The sequence below is a fragment of the Lontra canadensis genome, unplaced genomic scaffold, assembly GCF_010015895.1.
Source record: "Lontra canadensis isolate GAN:19392208 unplaced genomic scaffold, GSC_riverotter_1.0 scaffold35, whole genome shotgun sequence".
In the NCBI taxonomy this organism is placed as follows: domain Eukaryota; kingdom Metazoa; phylum Chordata; class Mammalia; order Carnivora; family Mustelidae; genus Lontra; species Lontra canadensis.
This window is the reverse complement of record NW_022631029.1, coordinates 3,559,273-3,579,985: the sequence shown is the minus strand read 5'-3', so window position 1 is coordinate 3,579,985 and position 20,713 is coordinate 3,559,273. Positions and strand designations below refer to the sequence as shown.

The 20,713-nt window shown below is 58.0% G+C and overlaps 1 protein-coding gene across 1 annotated transcript; it reads left to right on the top strand.

Moving 5' to 3' along the window:
- The first annotated feature begins 12,290 nt into the window (after positions 1-12,290).
- COMP (cartilage oligomeric matrix protein) lies at positions 12,291-19,891 on the top strand. Its single transcript, XM_032867728.1, has 19 exons — positions 12,291-12,389; positions 12,635-12,720; positions 13,133-13,184; positions 13,602-13,771; positions 14,469-14,606; positions 14,886-14,960; positions 15,055-15,213; positions 15,315-15,419; positions 15,507-15,614; positions 15,826-15,985; positions 16,544-16,662; positions 16,865-16,917; positions 17,017-17,198; positions 17,317-17,495; positions 17,607-17,655; positions 18,006-18,202; positions 18,839-19,011; positions 19,475-19,614; positions 19,700-19,891. The coding sequence occupies exons 1-19, from the start codon at positions 12,311-12,313 to the stop codon at positions 19,744-19,746; spliced, it is 2,271 nt and encodes a 756-aa protein (XP_032723619.1). The 5' UTR covers positions 12,291-12,310; the 3' UTR covers positions 19,747-19,891.
- Positions 19,892-20,713: the final 822 nt, after the last annotated feature.

The window sequence follows — 20,713 nt, the reverse complement described above, 5'->3', positions numbered from 1 at the left end:
TTGATGTGGAGGATGAGCATTCCAGACAGAAGGGATGACTCGTGGGGCCCTGGGGCAGGAAAGGGCTTGGGTGCTGGAGGGACATGGAGGAGGCTGGCACAGCTGCAGCCAAGAGAGCAAGGGAGGAGGAGACAAGCCAGAGGGATGGGCTGAGGCCAGATCACATGGGGCTCTGTAAGCCACAGAGAGAAAGTGGGTTTTATTCCGAGAGAAATGGGGAGCCATGAAGGGTGTGAGAGGGAGGGGAACATAATCTGATTTATGATTTTGAGACATCCCCTGTGGCTGCCGTGGGGAGGAGGCTGGGGCCCGCGTCCAGGCAGGAGTCGGGAGGGCAGAGACCAGAGCTGGCGGGCAAGAGAGAAGTGGTTGAATTTGGATATTTTGGAAGCTGAGAGGACAAGAGCTATTGATGTACTGGACGGAGGGGGCCAGGGAGGAGTCTCAGACACCACCCAGGTCTCAGGCCGGGCGCTGAGTGAATGGTGGGGTCATTGCCTGAGACAGGAAGACTTGGAGAGATGATGTCAGGGACCAACGGCCCCACCTTGGCCGTGTGCTTGTGGTGTCTGGTTGGACCCATGTGCCTGGGCTGAGATGGCCAGTCTCCAGATGGAGCCATGGGTTTTGTAGGCAAAGAGTGGCCTTTGGTGGCCGGGGCTGGATGGGGTCCACCAGGGAGAGGCAGGCAGGGGGCATGGGCCAAGCCCTTGACGCCCAACTTTCGTGCAAGAGGCAGGGCCCACCCAGGTCCTTTTGTTCCAGCTGGAAACCGGGACCAAATCAAAAAGTCCAGATGTGGAGTTGGACGCGGTCCTGTGACCGTGCGGTTTGAGGAGGCCCAGCGGCCAGGAGTCCAGTGGGTCAGGACTCCGTGTGGCCTCGCTGGCCACCGCCCGGCCGGGTGTGGGGGGCAGGACGGCTTCGGCTTTGAGTCTCTGGCTGCAACAAAGGTTAAAAAAATAATCACCAGCCCTGAGACCTGGCCCCTCCCAGCATCAACCCCAGCGCCGGATGGAAAAACAGGTCCCGGGACCCCCGCCAGCCCACAGGCCTGAGACTTGCCCAGGGGCCCCCATTCAAGAGCAGAGACAGGGGTCAAGAGGGCATAAGACTGGATCCCAGTCTCTCTCTACCTGGGTGACTCAGTTTCCCATCTGGACAATGGGGCATTGCTCTAGAATCACATCACGCTCAAGTTCTCCTGAAGCACATACTGGGCCCCAAGCTCCCCACCCACTACCTACCACCCCACCCCCCAGGTGCCGAGGACTAGAATGTCAGACATGCCAAGGCTGGCTTGGCCCTCACAGCCTCCCAGGCAGGTGTGATGAGAGGCAGGATTCGCTGGACAAGGGCTGTCCCATCCCCGAGCCTTGGTTTTTCCATCTCTGTGATGGGGAGAGAAATAGTTATCTCTGAGAGTCATCATTATCCTGTGTAAGCTGCTTCTTACAGAACCGTTTAATGACCCAGCTTGGAGCACCGGTGGTCCCAAATCCTCCAGGCCACAGGGGCAAGTTGGCTGTTTAAAATCGGGTCTTCTGGGGTGCCTGGGTGGCTCAGTGGGTTAAAGCCTCTGCCTTCGGCTCAGGTCATGATCCCAGGGTCCTGGGATTAAGCCCCGTATTGGGCTCTCTGCTTGGCAGGGAGCCTGCTTCCTCCTTCCTCTCTCTCTGCTTGCCTCTCTGCCTACTTGCAAGCTCTGTCTGTCAAATAAATAAATAAAGTCTTTAAAAAAATAAGATAAAATCGGGTCTTCTGGGTCTTCAGTTAAGTGTCTGCCTTTGGCTCAGGTTATGATCCCAGGGTCCTGCCCCTCCCTCCACGTGTGCTCTCTCTCAAATAAATAAGTAAAATCTTTTTTAAAAAAAAGAAAAAGAGGGGGGGCACCTGGGTGTCTCAGTGGGTTAAAGCCTCTGCCTTTGGCTCAGGTCATGATCTCAGGGTTCTGGGATTGAGCCCCGCATCGGACTTTCTGCTCAGCGGGGAGCCTGCTTCCTCCTCTCTCTCTCTGCCTGCCTCTCTGCCTACTTGTGATCTCTGTCTGTCACATAAATAAATAAAATCTTAAAAAAAAAAAAAAAGAAAAAGGGGGCCGCCTGGGTGGCTTGGTGGGTTGAGCCTCTGCCTTCGGCTCAGGTCTCGGGGTCCTGAGATCGAGCCCCGCGTCGGGCTCTCTGCTCGGCTGGGAGCCTGCTTCTCCCTCTACCTGCCTCTCTGCCTACTTGTGATCTCTCTCTCTCTGTGTCAAATAAGTAAATAAAATCTTTAAAAAAAGAAAAAGAAAGAAAGAAAGAAAAATGGGTGCCTGGGTGGCTCAGTTGGTTAAGCCACTGCCTTTGGCTCGGGTCGTGATCCTGGGTTTCTAGGATGGAGTCTCACATTGGGCTCCCAGAGCCACGGGAAGTCTGCTTCTCCCTCTGACCTTCTCCTCTCTCATGCTCTCTCTCACTCTCTCTCTCTCAAATAAATAAATAAAATCTTAAAAAAAATAGAAAAGAGTTCTGGAAATGACTGCACAACAATGTGAACTTGATGCCATTTAAAAACGATTAAGTTGGTAAATTTTATGTTATGTGTTTTTTACTACAAAAAAAGCTGATTTTTTTTTTTTAAAGGGGGAAAAAGGTTAGAGTTTGGAATCAGATCCCCCCCCCCTTGTTTACTGTGTGGCCTGAGCAAATGTCTTACCCTCTCTGGGCTTCTGTTTATTCCCTGCCTCCCTTCCCCCACCACCATCTGGGTCACCGTCACCACCCTGATCTTACAGATTCCCTTCAATTCTGCCGTTTGTGCCCGCTTCAGCCCTTTGGGGCTTGAAGCAGGGCTGGGAGCAATGGAGCTGAACATCACTTGTGCTACCTTGGAACTGGCGATGGGGTGAGGAGGCCCCTCCTGTGGGCTCCTCCACTACCCGCCAGCCATTTGGAAATAACAGGCGGCGGTAGCAGCCGTTCTGGGCAAAGCCTGTTTCCTGTGATGTTCAAGGTTGCCTGGTACCCAGGAGAGGTCAAGAGGCCACCAGAGTAGGGAAGGGCTTTGGCTGGGCCTGCAGCCGCCCCCAGTGGCACCCTTCCAGGAAAGCCTGGGTCAGAGCCGGGATCACCACGCTTCCCAAGGGCAGAGGGCAGCAAGAAGGGCCTCTCTTAGTGTTTGGAGACCGAGGGGAGGATGGGGGCTTGGCACGCTGCCAGAATCACCCCCATGAAAGCAGGTCGGAAGTAAGAGCCTGTGATCCAGAAAGCCCATTGGAGCCCAAGAGTGAGGGGTGGGGGAATCCAGTCTCTACCATTTGCCTACTCAGAGTGACATCCAGGAGGGGCTCACTACCACCACAGGCCCCACCCGCCCCACCCAGAGAGGCTGGCTCGGGCCAGAGCACGGTGACTGGTCCTGGGAGGGGCGTGGGACCTGAGCTGAACCAATGAGAGCCAGCCCCGAGATCTCGGCTGGGCCTATCAGGGGAAAGGTGCTCAGTTTCCTTTAGACCTTGGCTTGGAGAAATAGGCACCCGGAGAGGCTGGAAGAGAGCTGAGCGGGGTGATGAAAATCAGATTCCACCTCACACCCACTAGGATGGCCGTCATCACAAGCCAAAACGAGTGTTGGCCGGGTGGCGGAGAAGCCGGAACCCTCCGGAAGTGCTGGAGGGAGTGTCTGTGGCGTGGCCACCGTGGAAAACAGGGTGGCTGTTCCTCAGAAAGTCAGACAATCCAGTTAGAGGATTCAGGGATCTCTCGCGCCAGTTACATACTCCAGAGACCTGAAGACAGGTCTTCAAACGACAAATTGGCGCCGACGCGTTCACAGCATTCATTACGCACAATCGCAAAAGGGTGGGAACAACCCAGGTTGTTGAATGAATACGCGAAATGTGGTCCGTATGTCCAGTAAAATGCTAGTTAGGCATGAAAAAGAACGGAACTCCTATCCAAGCGGCAACGGGAATGAACCTTGAGGACACGCTCCGTGAGAGAAGCCAGACGCAAAAGGACACATGTACGACTCTGTTTATATGAAACATTTAGAACAGGGAAATCCATAGAGACAGAAAACAGATTAGTGATTGCCAGGGGGTGGAGGAGGGGATGGGGAGTGCCTGCGAATGGGGACCAGGTTTCCTTTTTGGAAAAGAGGAACATGTTCTGAGACAGAAGGGATTCCTGCAGGGCATCACAAATGCACTAAAAACCGAATTGTACACTTTATAATTGTTGAAATGATAAATTTATGTCATGGGTATTTTATCACAAGGGTTTTTTTTGTGTGTGTGTGTTTTATTTTGGGGTTTTTTTGTTTTTGTTTTTTGGTTTTTAGGAAGAAGAATGGGGCACTGGGTGGCTCAGTTGGTTAGGCATCTGCCTTCAGCTCGGGTCATGATCCTGGGGTCGTTGGATTGAGCCCCACATCAGGCTCACTGATCAGTGGGGAGTCTGCTTCTCCTTCTCCCTCTGCTGCTCTCCCTGCTTGTTCCGTGTGTGTGTGTGTGAAATGAATAAATTTTTTAAAAATCTTTTTTTTAAAAGTAGTTTTAACAAAATTAAAAAATAAAGGAAGAAGAAGACAGCTGATGGAGAGACACATATCCTGGAGGCTTCATTTGAGGATCTGGATCCAGCCATGCCTGAAGGCAGTCCTGCAATTAGGGTAAGGCAGCAAGAAATGGGCTTTCTCTCCCTATAACTTGGCATTTCTGAAATTCAGCTGAAGTTTGTTCTTGCCCATGTCCCCATTGTGTCAGCCTCACTGAAGGTGCTGGGGCCCTCAGGAGGGTCCAAACCTCACTCCTTGGCCCTCTGCTTTCCCATCTGTAAGATGGGGGGGGGGGCAAGGTCCCGCTATGCTAGCAACACCAGGTCCCGGTATGCCCTCACTAGGATGGTGTTTCATTGCTCATCACAGGCCTGTGAGCAAGGTGTTCTGAGCTCTGCAAAGGGAAGAAATTGCCATGGCCCCTGTTCCCACTTTCCGTGCTGTGCCACCTTCAAGCAAACTGCTAGGGCCTCAGGAGGAAGGTGGCCAGGGCCCTGAGAAGCAGTCCGGCTGGGTGCTGATGAGATCACACTTAGCATATGATCAGTTTGGGTTCCCGTCTTGGCTCTGGCCCTCTGTGATTCTGGGCCAGCTGTCTTCCCTTCTGGGCCTCAGTTTCCCCTCTCCAAAACAAACTGGTTGTTCTGGGTGTCAGATGTGGGGTCTGCTGGGTGAGCAGTTGCTGTCTCAGGAGAGCTCATTAAGACCCGGATGTGTCTGGGCTAGGACTGCTGGTGTGGGCAGAGCTGGGTGCTGGGGGGAGGAGCAGCTTACCAGTTTACTGCCCCCTCCCCCGAGGGGGATGCAGCCAGGATACATCCTCCCCTCCATGCCTTGTTGCTATTGGCTTCTGAAAGGATATGGATGTAGAAGTAACTCGTTGATTCTCTTTCCACTTGCTGCTGAGCACTCAGCATCCTGGCGCACCCAGCCGGAGGCTGGCACTGTTTCCAGGCACCTGGAGAGCCTCACTTGGCCCTGGCACAGAGACTCACTGAGTGTTTGGCGGCTGGCGGGCTCCAGGAGTCGGCACATGGCATGGTCTTTCTCTCCTGTGGCTGCTCCAGAGGTGGGGGTGGTAACAGCCTCATAGCTCCCGCAGCCTCCGGGAGCCTCCCTGGGCAGCTGGCAGGTGAGGGTATGGCCAAGAAGGCAGTTCTGCTGGACTCAACTCGGAGACTCCCTCCTGTGGCACCTCAGATGTGGGATGCCCCGGGGGCCTTGTCTCCAGCCTCCCTGGGGCCCTGTGGCTTCCACCATCCTACAGCTCTGGGCCCCTACTGCCTGACAGCTGCATCACCCCAGGTCTGCGGCTCTGTAAGACCATGGTCTCTTGGCTCTAGGATTCCACAGTCCTGTGGCTTTAGCGTCCTGTGGTCCTCTGGCCCCATTGACCCATGACACTATGACTTTGTCATTCCTAAGTTCTGTGTCTCTTTGTTCTGTGGGCTCATGACTCTTGGATTCCGTGGAACTTCATGACTCTAGAAAAGAGTAAGTCATTCACACCAGTGGGAAATAGAGTCAGGAAGCCTCATGGGCTGGGTGTTGAGGGACCCCCCCCCCCAGCAACTCGTGGACCAACAGCAACAGTGACATCACCCCTTTTCCAGAGGACCCCGTGGACTTGTCCTCATCTCATAGCTCCCTCTCAGACTCCCCTGACAGCTGCTGTGGTTTGGCCATTCCTGAACAGTTTCATTAAACACCTCAGTCTCGCTCTGTGGTGAAAGAATATGGACACACGGGCCAGAAAGCCTGGTCTGGCCTGAGGGAGTAAAGTTTAAGTTAGGGTAAGTAGGGGTCAGCCTGGTAAAGAGGAGGAGGAAGAGTGCTCCAGGCAGAGGGCAGCCTGTGCAAAGGTCCTGAGATGGGGAGGAGCTGAAAGGTAAGAGGCCCAGAGAGGCAGCCAGTGAAGCTGCAGTGAGGGCCTAACTATTCACCTCCCTTTGTCTCAGGCAGGGCAAAGGGGACAGAGAATGGGCAAAAAACAACCACCGTGTGCCTCAATTTCATTTTCTCATTGACTCCGTATAGTGATCTCTGAATGGGGTTCCCACCTCGCCAGAGAGGCTCCCAGGGGGTCCAACCAACCAGCCAGCCACCCACCCACCCACCTATCCACTCACTCATCCATTCATCTGCCCAACCACCCCACTGTCCATCCATCCACCTACCCAGCCATCCCATCTGTCTGCCTATCCATCATTTATCCATCCATCCACCCATCCATCCATCCGTGACCCATCCATCTAGCCATTCATCCCCAAACCATCCAAAACCATCCAGCAATACAAACATCCATCATCCACCTACCCATCCAGTCACCCATCCACTCATCATCCTTCCCATCTGTCCACCCAGCCAGCCAGCCATCCATCTACTCACCTGCGGAGCCCAAACACGGCTCATGGCTCTGTCCCTGCACAGGGCTCCTATCACCACACCCCGCTCTGGGTTCCGGCCCTCCTCCCTGCTCCAGTGCTCCCTCACCTCTCTGCTCCAGCCACACCTGCCTTCTCAGTGAACCCCCCAGTGTATCAGACACCTCCCACTTCTGGGCTCTTGCCTTTGTCATGCCCTCTGCCTGGGCTGCTCATCAGCCAGAACCCATTCACCTTCGCTGGTCTTGGCACCAATTTCCCCCCACAGTGGCCTCCCTGACCCCTGGGCTTCGTTTCCTACAGACCAGCCCGCTCCTCCTTCTGAGTGACAAGCACTCCATGCCACCGCGTGCACCTGCCCACCTTTGAGACCACCCACCTCGGGGCTGAGAAGCCAAGACCACCTCCTTCCTGTGGGCCACAAGGCAAGGGGTCTGTATGGTGGATGAAATGGTCTGATTTCATCCCACTGATCAATAATTGTTTCTTTGGCACCCATTGTATGCCAGTCCTCCTACATTGGGGCTGCGGTTCCTCCCTGCCCAGTACCCTCCCTCCCCTAACTGGCCCATGCCCTGGTCTGGGCCTCTGCCTGCCAGGCCGCCGGTGGGTAAACACACCCCGCCCTCGGCCTCCCGCGCCATCCATCCCTGGCCTGAACAAGGGCCTCCTGTTAATGAGCTGGGATGGGGACTGGAGAGGGGCAGGAGGAGGGAAGATGAGGAATCAGGGTTGGGGCCCTGGTTCCTGTGCTCTCTGCTGCCCACCCACCCATCCTCCGGACAGCTGCAGAAGTCTGGATGGGAGACCCTCTCCCTATGGCCCTCGTGGGGAGGGGAATGGGTGACTTCCTTCTCTGAGCGTCCAGTGCCAAAACCGAGGCAACAGGCTGAACCTGCCTCTCCAAGCCTCAGTTTTCCCATCTGTAGAGTGGGGATGTTCATGAGTGCCCCCATGGAAAAGTGCTCAGCGCACTTCTCATGGACTAACTTATTCCATTCTCCTGACACCCCTATGATGTGGGGGCTCTTGTCCCCATTTCATCTGTTAATGTGCCCCAAACTTTAGCCATTTCTGTGTTTCACTTTGTTTAACAGAGAGAGAACAAAACTTGTGTAGTTAGCCCCATAGACTGTCTGTCCCCCTGTAACACAGACACAGGCTGGTTTTCCTATTACCCCAAAAAACTCTCCTTCAGTGTGAGAGGCAAGGAGAGAGAACCAGGGTGCTCATTCGCCCTGCCACAGTAATCTCTGGAAAATTCTAACTTTTTTCTCCCAAATCAGTTCCTGCTGAATGTCACATAGGACTGGGTCAATTCCAGTACTTTCTCCCTGGCAGGACTCTTCAGTACAACTCACAAATGTTGGGAATTAGAAATTTCCATGATAATAAACTTTTGAAGGTGCCTCTGCTCCTCCCCCCAAAAAAGAAAAAAGAAGAAACCAAGGCACAGAGAAGTTAAGCAACCTGCCTCCAGCCCCACAGCAGAGCTGGGCTACGTGACCCAGGGCCCCCATGTTGGAAAACAAGACCTTCATCCTTGTGCCCTGCTCCCCCCGCCATGATAAGGGGTTCCTGCCTCCTGGGGCGGGGGTTGGGGGAGCAGAAAGGGGAAAGCCACACATGCGGTACGGCAAGGTTTTGAACACTTGGCACTTGCCCAATAAAATTGTAGCCACTATATTTATTGTTATCTTCTTTCTTTATCAGCACCTACCTAGGAGCGGACTGGGACAGGGTTGGGGCAGATGGAAAATGGGAGTGTGGGAGGGTCTTCCTGAAGTTCACAGTGTAAGTCACGGTGGGTGTGCCTGACTCCAGTATCTGGGTAGCACCCTGGCACCTGCTCCCATACCCTCAGCTACTTGGTCCTTCTGAAAGATGGGTCCAGTGGGGCCGTTTGAGGCAGGCTGGGTCGGGATCTCAGCTTCGGATGCAGCCATGGCCAAGTGGCCTCCCTCATGGCCCTGATGAATTCCCCAGACCCGGGGCCTGTGGCCGGGCCCGCCCAGGGCAGGGCAGCTGCCTTCCCGACATACTTTCCCTCTGGATTCACGAGGAGAGGCGGCTGGCTAAGCTGGGGGCGCCCACATGTCTCCTGGCCCGGCAAACCCCTGCCAGGAAGGGCCCCGGGGCCCCATCATCACACAGGCACCAGCCCCTCTGCCCCAGCCTGGCCGGGGTCCCAGAACCACTGGGTCTGGCGTGATGGGAAGGGGAGCTGGCTGGGGCGGCCAGCCAAAGGCTCAGGCCAGGCAGTCCTGGGCAGCAGAATCTTCACAGCTAATGAGGGGCTTGGGCCAGCATTTCTTCTGTCTGGATTCTGGGGCCAATGGCAATGAGGGGGAGTGTGAAGGCCTTAGGCGTCCCGCCTTCCCCAGTTCTAATTCCTGCTGTGTGACCTTGAGCTGTCTTGTCTCCTCTCTAAGGAAAATGTGAATAAGGACAATCGGAGGTATAAGTGACACAGTATATACGTTCCATATGGCAAAACAAGGCTAACACAGGAGCCAGACATCCAGTACAGGTTAGCTCCTTCAATTCTCTCCACCATGGTCTCTCAACCCCCATTTTACAAGTGAGGCAACTGAGGCACAGAGAGGTCATGCAACTTGCCCGAAGTCACACAGCAAGACTATGCCCCGCCAACATTTGAACCTAGACCATGTGGCCCCCAAGTCCGTTGTAAAGTACAGTGGGGGCAGGTATTACTATTAGTAATAATAATGATGTCCCAGCAATGATAAGGAATAAGAAGTGATCTGCTAATCCCAGTAGGTAACCTCACAGTTCACCAGCCTCCTCTCTCTGCACCGAGGGATCCCCAGGCTGTGAGAGACAGAACCAAACAAACAATCCCAGTTCCCTGAGTCAGGCCATCCCAACCTTTTCTGCCAAGAATATTCTGCCAGGGGTCCCAGAAGGCTGTCATACAGGCACCAGCCCCTGAGCCTGGCCCAGGATGAGCATGGAGGGCTTCATGGAAGAGGAGGCATCGGATCCTGGACTTGAAGGATGGAAGAAGGTGTTCGGGGTGATGGGGAACAGTATCTGCAAAGACCGGGGAGGACACTTATTCTGTAATGTGAGAGCAGTGTGGTATGCTTGAGAGAAGTCACTGGCTGGAAGGTCAGTGAGATCCAGGAGGCAGGATCCTGAAACCAGACTTCTCGTCTGGGCCTCTGTTGTCTGATCTGCAAACTGGGACATCCTCAGGAATTCTGTCTTTGCCATTCCCCCTGCTTGGAATGCACTTCCCTGCATCTCCCCATGGCCTGGCCTTGTACAAGGCCACGTGCATCCAAGTCCCAGCCTCGTGTCCAGCCTGTGGCAGAGGCTGGCTTCCATGCACCCTTGTTTCAGCTGCATGAGGCACACGCAAGCCCACAGGCCCTGCTGGAGTTTGTGGTTTTCCCAAGAATTCCAGTGCTAGCCGGGAGCGGCCCCCAGGTGTGCTGGACGCCAAGGAAAACAGGAGGTGAGCTCATGGCCCAGCCACAGGCAGCAGGCAAGGTGGGCACTGTCAGGGCACAGGCTTCACTAGAAATGCCCAGGTTGGGGCTGACTGCTCCCACTCAGTCTCCTTGCCAGACCCATCCCCTCCTACTTACCCTCTGTGGCTCCCTATTGCTCTAGAAGACAGCCCCAGCTCCACACCACTGGTACTGCATCTCCTGAGCCCCAACATCTTTCCACCCTAAGATCGTTCCTTCTAATGGACCATGCTCATTTCTGTCACAGGGCCTTTGCATATTCTGTTCCTCTACCTGAATGCCTACCACCATTTTTTAAATTTTTATTTATTTAATTTTTTTTGCCTGGCCATGTCCTCCTCACCTTCCTGCTCCTGGTTTCATGTTCCCTCCTCCTCTGAAAAGCCTACCCAGATCCCCCCCACCCCACCCCACCCCAGGCTACAGTCAGGCACCTCATCTGAGCTCCCACTGCTGCCTGTGTATTCCCATCACAGCTCCACCCTCTTTGGGGGATAATGCAGCTGCCTCCCTACCAACCTGGGCTCCCCCAGAGGGAGGGGCCCTATCTGTCTTGTTCAATCTGTGTCAAGAGTCCAGCCTAGGACATGACACATAGTAGGTGCTCAGTGTGTGTTTGTGGAAGAAATAAATGTGTCTGAAATTTCTTTACCTCCAAGCCATAGGTGCTTCCTCTGATGGAGCTGTCCTCACCTTCCCTCTGTTGATCTGAGTCCTTCTTTTCCTTCGGGTTTCCTTTCCACCTCCGGGAAGCCCTCAGTGACTTCTCTGAAGCCTTCCAGAAGAACTGATCTGGATATGACCCTACTTCATCCTTGCCCCTTGCAGGGGCCTTAGGCTAGCCGCTTCCCCTTCCCGGCCTCTGTTTCCTGATCTATACAATAGAGGCTTCGAGCAGTTGGAGGGTGGGGTGGAGAGGGTTAATCCAGAAAGTCGAAGTGTTTTGTAGCTCAGGAGCTGGGAGGGACGATTTTCCTGATTAGCAGTAATTCTTATTTTTATTACAGGCTGTTCCCACAGCAGCTGGAGCGGAGCTCGGAAGGTATGGCAAAGTCTCCACAAACAGAAGCCCTGGCCACCCCTCCACAGACCTCCTCCAGCTGGAGCCCTTGAATTTGTGCACTCCCCTGCTGAGGATGGACCTGCACACAGCCCATTACACAGATTGGGAAACAGAGTGGGCTCACCGCCAGGCTGTCTCCCAGTACTCACCAGCCAGAGAACCACAGACAGAGAAGACCATAAAGCTGATCGGGAACCCACTTGCAACTCTCTAGACCTGGGCAGGGAACCTAAGAGTCCCCACTCTCACTTGACCCCCCCCCATTTTCCTGTTATAATGATAATCATCAACAATGAAACTTATTACCTCCATCCTACAGGGGAGGAAACTGAAGCACAGAGAGACGTCATTGGCCGCATTTTGAAGCAAGTGAGGAAGGAGTGGAGGGCCAGTCAGCCTGACTTAAAGCAGAGTCGGGGGTGCAGGCCCTAGTCTTTAGCCTCTCTTGGCTCTGTTTCCCCAAGTGTGAGCTGAGGGGAGCAGCCATAGGAATCGCCTGGTACTCAGCAATGTCCCAATCTTAGCATACAGCAGGCACTCAGTAAATAAGTGAAAGAAGGCTGGAGGGTGGTCCCACCTGACGACCCGCGCCACTGATCTCTACATTCAGTTTCCCCCGTGACTCAGTTTCCCTGTCATGTCCAGGTTCAGTAACACCGGGCGGGGCCTTGAACGCTGAGACTAGCGCCATCTGTTTACCTTGCGGCTGGACGCTGGGCAGGGCCGCGGGTGGGCCGTCCCGGGAGCCGGTTGCGCCGCCGGGATAAATAGGCCCCGCGGGCCTCGTGGGCAGCAGAGAGCGAGCTGCAGTCCAGCTCCCCGCCACCGCCATGGTTCCTGCCGCCGCCTGCGTTCTCCTTCTCTCCCTGGCCGCCCTCGGCGCGTCGGGTCAGCGCCAGATACCACTAGGTAAGCCGCCCCCTCCCCCACGCGTGGCCTCGACCCCCAACCATACCGGAGGACCCAGGAGGCCTGGGGTCGCGGCTCCTAGGGGCTCGGGGACTGTTCATCGGGACGTGCAGGACGGAGAAAGCAGGCAGAAGAGCGGACTTCAAGGAATGAGGGCGTCCCGGGTCCCTGACGCGTTGCGGTGAGGATTGCTGGTGGGGGGTCCCCAAACCCCCATGCCCCATCAGCGCCTCCTGTCGGCGCAGGTGGAGATCTGGGCCCGCAGATGCTTCGGGAACTTCAGGAGACCAACGCGGCGTTGCAGGACGTGCGGGAGCTGTTGCGGCAGCAGGTGCGGGCCAGGGTGGGGACACAGGGAGCGCGGAGGAGGGGAGAGAGGCTTGAAAGAGGAGGGTGGGGAGGATGATAGGAGAAGCAGGTCCCGGTGGAGAGGGAGAGGGTTCTGGGTACCAAGATCGGGGAGGAAGTTGTAGAAAGGGGGGAAAGGGGAGTCCCAGGGGTAGAAGTTTCCCCGGGAGAAGACAGGGGTTCATGAGAGGTTAAAGGAAGTCCCTGGGAAAGAGGGGAGGAGCGGGGAGGATAGGGAGTACGGAGCGGGGGCGGGGGGATGCAGGGGAGAGGGAGGATCCGAGGGTAGTGAGTGGGCCTGTGGAAAGGGAGTCTGGGGGAGGGGGAGGGGAGACCCAAGGGAGGAAGAGAAGGATGGGGCCCCGCTGACTACACTCCATCCCCCTGCACCGCAGGTCAAGGAGATCACGTTTCTGAAAAACACAGTGATGGAGTGTGATGCGTGCGGTGAGCGCCGCTGGGGCGGCAGAGACGTGGCAGGCGGGAGATGGAGAAGAGATGGGGAGACAAAGGCAGAGACAGCGAAGGAAAGACCGGGAGGAAAAGAGACAGGAAGAGACAGAGATGGAGAGACTGGACGAGGGATGGAGAGAGGCGAACAAGGAGGGGAGACAGAGATTATGGGAAGGGACACACGAAAAGAAGCAGAGGCCGTGCGAGAGATGCAGGGAGATGCAGAGACGCTGAGGGAGAAGCCGAAAACGGACGGGCGCGGAGATACAGTGACTGAGAAAACCTGGCGGGCAGGGAGCGTGGTCCGGGGCGGGGTCGCAGAGGGCTTGGGATCTCGCCACGCCCCCAGGACGGGGCGTGGTCACATAGACTCCGCCCCGGGGCGTGGCCCTGACCTGCCCCGTCCTGCAGGGATGCAGCCCGCGCACACACCGGGTCTGAGCGTGCGGCCTCTATCCCAGTGCGCGCCCGGCTTCTGCTACCCCGGCGTGGTCTGCACTCAGACCTCAAGCGGCGCGCGCTGTGGACCTTGTCCCGCGGGATTCACTGGCAATGGCTCGCACTGCGTGGACGTCAACGAGGTGCGCTCGCTCCCCCCCCCACCGCCCGGACGATCCCCCTAACGCCTGCCTCCGCAACTACCCACCTCCCCAGCAATCTCCTCCCCAGCTGAGGGTTCTCACCCAGAGGACCCCTTCACCTCTGGGGGCGCACGTCCAGACGACCTTGCCGGCAGGGGGCCCTCACACCGACCAGTTCCCTCACCACCAGTGACGCCGGTCCCGCCAAACCCCTCTGTGGCCAGTGACGCCCGCCCCGAGCACTCTCCTACCCCCGAGAGTGGTCCGCCCCAACGACCCCCCTCACCTCCGGGGCTCACAAGCCCCAACGGCCCTTGCACCACCGCGAGGCCCCCGCCGGGACGACGCTTCCACCGCCGGGCACGCACGCCCCGACGACCACTTCCCCCTTCTGCTGGGGACGCCCGCCCTCGAAATTCCTTCCCCCACCCTTCAACACCCAGCTCATCGGCTCCCGGGAACAGCCCCCTCCAGGCACTCCCCTCTCCCTGCCAGGTCGCTCCCCTGGCCCCATCAAGGCAAAGTCGTGTCTGACCCCTGGGACGATGGCCTCTGCCCCACAGGGCACCCCCGTCACCAAGTGCTGGCTGATGGTCCCTGAATTTTCTAAGCTTAAGCCCAAAAGATCCTGAGGCTCCGCTCTCGAGGGGGCCCACCTCCTGCATCCTCTGACCCTCCGTGGTTCTTCCTCCCCCAGTGCAACGCCCATCCCTGCTTCCCCCGCGTCCGCTGCATCAACACGAGCCCGGGCTTCCGCTGCGAGGCTTGCCCGCCGGGGTACAGCGGCCCGGCTCACGAGGGCGTGGGTCTGGCCTTTGCCAAGGCCAACAAGCAGGTGAGGGCCATGGAGGGGTGGGCTCCAGGAGGGAATGGGGGATTCATTTTGTTTAATAAACTGGTCCTGCAATCTTGTGGCCATTTTCTTGCTTCCCTTCATCGGGAAGGGGTGGGGGACCGGGGCCTGGGGGACTGATGGGGGAAGGGTCCTCATCAGGATGGTTGAGGTTGGGGGAGGAATGAAGGGGAGACGTAGGATGCAGAGGAGACATGAACTGGAAGGGAGGTCTGGGTTTTGTGCGTGTGGGCCGTGACCTCTGCGCTCCCTGCCATCCAGGTTTGCACGGACATTAACGAGTGTGAGACCGGGCAGCATAACTGTGTCCCCAACTCCGTGTGCGTCAACACCCGGGTAAGGCCCGGGAGGAGTGGGATAGGATCGAGACACTGGGGGTGGGTGCGAAGTGGCAGGCAGCCCAAGCTCACTGCCCGCCGTCCGGGCCCAGGGCTCCTTCCAGTGCGGCCCTTGCCAGCCTGGCTTCGTGGGCGACCAGACATCTGGCTGCAAGCGGCGCTCAGAACGCTTCTGCCCCGACGGCACGCCCAGCCCGTGCCACGAGAAAGCCGACTGCATTCTGGAACGCGATGGCTCGCGATCGTGCGTGGTGAGTGCGGGGGGCGGGCAGGGAGGGGCGTGGCATGGGTATGCAGGGGTGAGGCGGGGTGGCCATCACGCCAGGGCACCTACTCATTATTCCACCCGCAGTGCGTCGTTGGCTGGGCGGGCAACGGGCTCCTCTGCGGCCGAGACACCGATTTGGACGGCTTCCCAGACGAGAAGCTTCGCTGCTCAGAACCCCAGTGCCGTAAGGTGGGCGGGGTCTGAAAGGAGTGAAATGGACGGTGGTGGGCGGGATTCCCCGACCACATCCCTCATGCCGGCTGTGCCCGCCCCTAGGACAACTGTGTGACGGTGCCCAACTCAGGGCAAGAGGACGTGGATCGCGACGGCATTGGAGACGCCTGCGATCCGGATGCCGATGGGGATGGGGTCCTCAACGAGCAGGTGGGGCCAACGTCGGGTCCTACGCAAGGCTGTGTGTGGGGGGAGTGTGTCTTGGGTGAGGGAAGCGGCCTCGGAAGATGTGGCCACGGGGGCCCGGGAGGGATGGGGCGTCTCTGCGGAGGAGGGGGGTCCTCGGAGATGGGCTGGACAGGGGAGTGACATTTGCCCCTCCAGGCCTATCCCCCCCTCCTTAACCGGTCCTGTCCCCCAGGACAACTGTAAGCTGGTGCGGAACCCAGACCAGCGCAATGCGGACGGCGACAAGTGGGGTGATGCGTGCGACAACTGCCGGTCCCAGAAGAACGACGACCAAAAAGACACAGATCAGGACGGCAAAGGCGACGCCTGCGACGACGACATCGACGGCGACCGTGAGCGCTGCAGCAGGGGGAGGGGAGAGGGAAGGGCTGGCACCGAGGGCGGGCAGGGTTTGCCTGAGGGCGGGGCTCGGCTACTTTTGGAAGCCGGGTGAGTCCTGGGGTCCAGGGGCGGTGGACTGTGCTCTGGTGGGCAGAGAAAATGCAACCCGGGACACGACGCAGAGGGTGAAAGGCAGGAACATTTGGAGGAGGGGGAGGTGGGCCCTTTGTCAGATGCTGCAAGGAATAAGTAGAAGAACAGAGACGCGAACTTGGGGTTTAGGGCCAGGGACATGCCAGTTTTACACCTGGTGCCCTGAGTGTCTCAGGGTGGTGCATTCACAGTACCAGCGGAGGGTGCCCCTGAGCTTCCCCTGTGAGAGCCTGTCCCCTCACCCGCTGTCCGTCATTAAGTCTCTGAGACGTGGGTCTGTGCAGGAGCACTTGATTTAACGTTGTATCTACTGGAGAGGCGTGGTTTGCATCTGCCTTCCTCGTCAGCCTGGCCCCGTCCCCATCTTGGGATCCTGTGCTGTACGGCCCCCCCCACACACACCCCGCTTCTCGCAGGGATCCGAAATACTGTGGACAACTGCCCAAGGGTGCCCAACTCAGACCAGAAGGACAGAGATGGTGATGGTGTAGGGGATGCCTGTGACAACTGTCCCCAGAAAAGCAACCCAGACCAGGTGAGCACAGGCCACACCCTGGAGGGGTCAGATCCCTGAGATGAGCTCCACACTAGTTAAGGAGACTGAACCCTAGTCTAAGCATGGTGGTGGTGGGGTGTTCCGTGGGGTCAGGATGACTTTGGCTCTGGAACTGGGGGTGGGTGGGAGGCTTCTGAATTTTCCTGCCCTGATTTTGGACTCCTGCATTCTTCCTCCCCAGAGGGATGTAGACCACGACTTTGTGGGAGACGCTTGTGACAGCGACCAAGACCAGTAAGGAGACCATCTGGGGGTGGGAGCGGGACCGACGGTGGGCGGCCCTGACCCAGCACTCTGGGAAATCTCACTTTGTGTCCCACTCACCAATTTTAGGGATGGGGATGGGCACCAGGACTCACGGGACAACTGCCCTACAGTACCAAATAGTGCCCAGCAGGACTCAGACCACGATGGCCAGGGTGACGCCTGTGACGAGGATGACGACAACGACGGAGTCCCTGACAGTCGGGACAACTGTCGCCTGGTGCCCAACCCAAACCAGGAAGACGTAGACCGTAAGGCAGAGGGCGGGGCCTGTGGTGGGATTGCGGCTGGTGTGGGGACCTTGGCATGTGTGGGCGTGGCTAGGTCTTGGGCGGGGCTGGCGCTGACCCCACCGCCCGGGTCTCTCAGGGGACGGAGTGGGCGACGCGTGCCAGGGCGACTTCGACGCGGACAAGGTGGTGGACAAGATCGATGTGTGTCCGGAGAACGCCGAGGTCACCCTCACCGACTTCCGGGCCTTCCAGACCGTCGTACTGGATCCCGAGGGCGACGCGCAGATAGATCCCAACTGGGTGGTGCTCAACCAGGTTGGGACCTGACCCTGGCAGAAGGCGATGGGAGAGGGTCCTAAGCTGGGGGCGGGGGAACCGAGGGCCCCCGCGGCCAGCCTAAGGCCCTTCTGCCTTTGACCCCTTCAGGGTATGGAGATCGTGCAGACGATGAACAGCGACCCTGGCCTGGCTGTGGGTGAGACACCGAGAAGGGCAAGGCGGTGCGGCCAGCGGAGTAGAGGGCGGGGTCAGAGGAGGGCGGTGCGGGGGCGGGGCTGAACTCAGGAAAGGCGGAGCCAGGTTGGGACTGGGCTCAGGTGACGGACAGCTCTGGACTCTGAACGACCATGGTCCTTGGTGGTTAGGGCAGGCTCAGGGGAGTGGTCATGGCTGGTCTTGGGGAGTGGGGACCCGGGCCTAGGAGGCAAGTGGGAATCCAGGGTCGGGGGTGGGGGTGGTCCAGGGTCCTCAGCTCCGGTAGAGGTAGGGCTAGGTGGGGGCAGGGCTAGCGTCCCGGAGGCCCACCGCTCCCCTCTCTTTGCCCAGGTTACACGGCCTTCAATGGCGTGGACTTTGAAGGCACGTTCCACGTGAACACGGTCACGGATGACGACTACGCAGGCTTCATCTTTGGCTACCAGGACAGCTCCAGCTTTTATGTGGTTATGTGGAAGCAGATGGAGCAGACATACTGGCAGGCCAATCCCTTCCGTGCGGTGGCTGAACCTGGCATTCAGCTTAAGGTCTCTGTGGCCCTACCTGACCTCTAGGTCCCTGTGGTCCTTCCTTAGGAGGCCCCAAGTCCTTCGCTGGACTCCCAAAGCCTTTACAGCCCCCCAGCATCATTCTATGGATCTCAGAGTCCTCCCAGACCTCCTCTGGATTCCCACAGGCTACTCACACACTCCCTCAGGTCCCCCAGTCTGCCTTTAGGCCCCCAAACCTACTCATGGAACCTAAACTTGCCCTCAGATTCCAAATCCTCCTGCAGAACCTCTAGACGCCAGTATATCACAAAACCCTGCAGTAAATCCCCCAAATCCTCCAGCTCCCAGTTTATCCCATGGACACCCAAGACTTTCTGTAGGTCACTAAATCCTCTTGCAGACCCTTCCAAATCCTCTCAGACTCCAAACCTGTCCATGGACTCCCACATCCTCTCATGAGATCCTGGACCATTCCTGCCCCCGTATCCCACCTATGAATCTCCATGTGACCCTCAAGAAAGCTTTCTTGCTGGTCTCCCATCCAGGAACCCTAAGCCCCCACCCCACTGCCAAGACTTGCAGCTCCCCACCTGTCCCGGCAGGCACGGTTCTGGGGGTCTCCAGTAGCCAGTGCAGTCTCTGACTCTGTCCCCCCGTCGCTGGGCTCCGCAGGCCGTGAAGTCCTCCACAGGCCCCGGGGAGCAGCTGCGGAATGCACTCTGGCACACTGGGGACACAGCATCCCAGGTGCGGCTGCTGTGGAAGGACCCCCGCAACGTGGGCTGGAAGGACAAGACATCCTACCGCTGGTTCCTGCAGCACCGGCCCCAAGTGGGCTACATCAGGTGGGGCCCCCATCCCTTGCTGGTGGACCAGGAGTCCCTTGCTCTGTCCTGGCTCCTGGAGGTTCAGGGGGCCTCAATCCCCTGATCTGTAAAATGGGAATGATACATGCCATTAGATTCACTGTGTCTGGCTCGGGGACATGGCACACCTCCTAAGACCCAGGGCACAGCAGGTCCTCAGACAGAAGATGGGGTCCCACTCACTCTGTTCTTGGTCCCCACTTGGTACGGCCAGCAAGTCCAGGTGTTCTGCTTTAGCAGGTGCTATATCCATCCTCTCACACCGAGAAACTGAGGCTCAGCTCAGCAGCCCCACCTGCCCTAAATGTGGCCCAGGCACGGGGGAGGCACAAGGCCCCCCACTCTGAGATAGGAGGGGACCCATCTTCCAAGGCAGATGCCAAGGCCTCAGAAGGGAGGGCCTAGCCCAGGGCCCTGACTCACCCACCCGTCCTCCTCACAGGGTGCGGTTCTACGAGGGCCCTGAGCTGGTGGCCGACAGCAACGTGGTCCTGGACACAACCATGAGGGGTGGCCGCCTGGGGGTCTTTTGCTTCTCCCAAGAGAACATCATCTGGGCCAATCTGCGCTACCGATGCAACGGTGAGGGGCGCATCCTGCCAGGGAGGGTGCGGTGCTCACCCTGCCCAAGCTCATCTCTTCTCACTTGCTTGCCCTTTCTCTGCAGACACCATCCCAGAGGACTACGAGACTCAGAGGCTGCTGCAGGCCTAGGGATGGGGGGTGGCAACCCACTGCTGGAAGATGGCCACCATCGTGGCTGCCCTCGCTGCGATAAGCAGGGAACTCGACACCCGGCTCCAAGGGGTGGCTGTCCTAGAGGGGCTCAGGGAGGACAGAATAAAGTGTGGGCGGTGGAGTGGCTGGCTGCTGTGTCAGCTGTGGGGAGATGGTGGGGTGGGGCCTCGGAGGGAGTGCTGGGACAGGGACCCCCAAACCCAGGCCTGTGGCTGACTCCCTTCCTGACTAGTTAGGGCCCGACGGCCCGACTAGGAGTGTCCAACCCTGACAGGGGAGGACACAGGCCTGCTGTGGCATCCCACCCACTTGAAGTCATGGGCTTCCATCTCCACCGTGGAGTGACTGCCCCAGGATGATGGGGTGGGGGTGGGGGTCCTTTCCCTTTCAGACATTAGCCCTGACTAGCTGGCTAGGGGTGGGGATGAGGCCCTCATGCCTGTGTGTCCATATTCATGTGTGTGTTTTGTGTGTGCGGGGGTACCTGTGTGTGGCTCCCAACCCGGCCTGTCTGATTGGGCCCAGGTTCTGTCCCTGGTGTGGGGAGGAAGAGCAGGAAAAAAGGGGAGGAGGCAGAGACGAAAACATTGGATTTTTATTATGTTTCATTACAAAGGATGCAAAGGTACAAAGACAAAAGCGTCCACGCCAGAAGGGATGGGCAGGGGCCGGCCGAGTGCGCCCTGAGCCGCCCGCCCCCACCCGCCGTGGGCACCCAACCCACGGCCCATGGGACATCCACAGCAGAGTGTACATGCTGGGGGCGGGGGAGAGCCAGCCTGCGGACAGAGGAACAGAGGCGGAGCAGGGCTCAGAGGGCGGTTTGCATATATCAGTGGGCCCGCCCGGCCCCCTGGGGGGCACTCTCCTAAAGTGGGGCACAGTGGGGCAGGTGGACCTTGGCTGCCAAAGCCCTCCTCTCAGGGCCTGGTGGCATAGGCCA

What these genes read in the sequence shown, in the direction of transcription:
- COMP (XM_032867728.1), top strand. Translation starts at nt 12,311, where the DNA reads ATGGTTCCTGCCGCCGCCTGCGTTCTCCTTCTCTCCCTGGCCGCCCTC. An exon ending in AAACCAGGAAGACGTAGACC is followed by an intron (nt 17,199 to 17,316) that starts GTAAGGCAGAGG and finishes CGGGTCTCTCAG; the next exon opens with GGGACGGAGTGGGCGACGCG. An exon ending in ACTGGGTGGTGCTCAACCAG is followed by an intron (nt 17,496 to 17,606) that starts GTTGGGACCTGA and finishes TGACCCCTTCAG; the next exon opens with GGTATGGAGATCGTGCAGAC.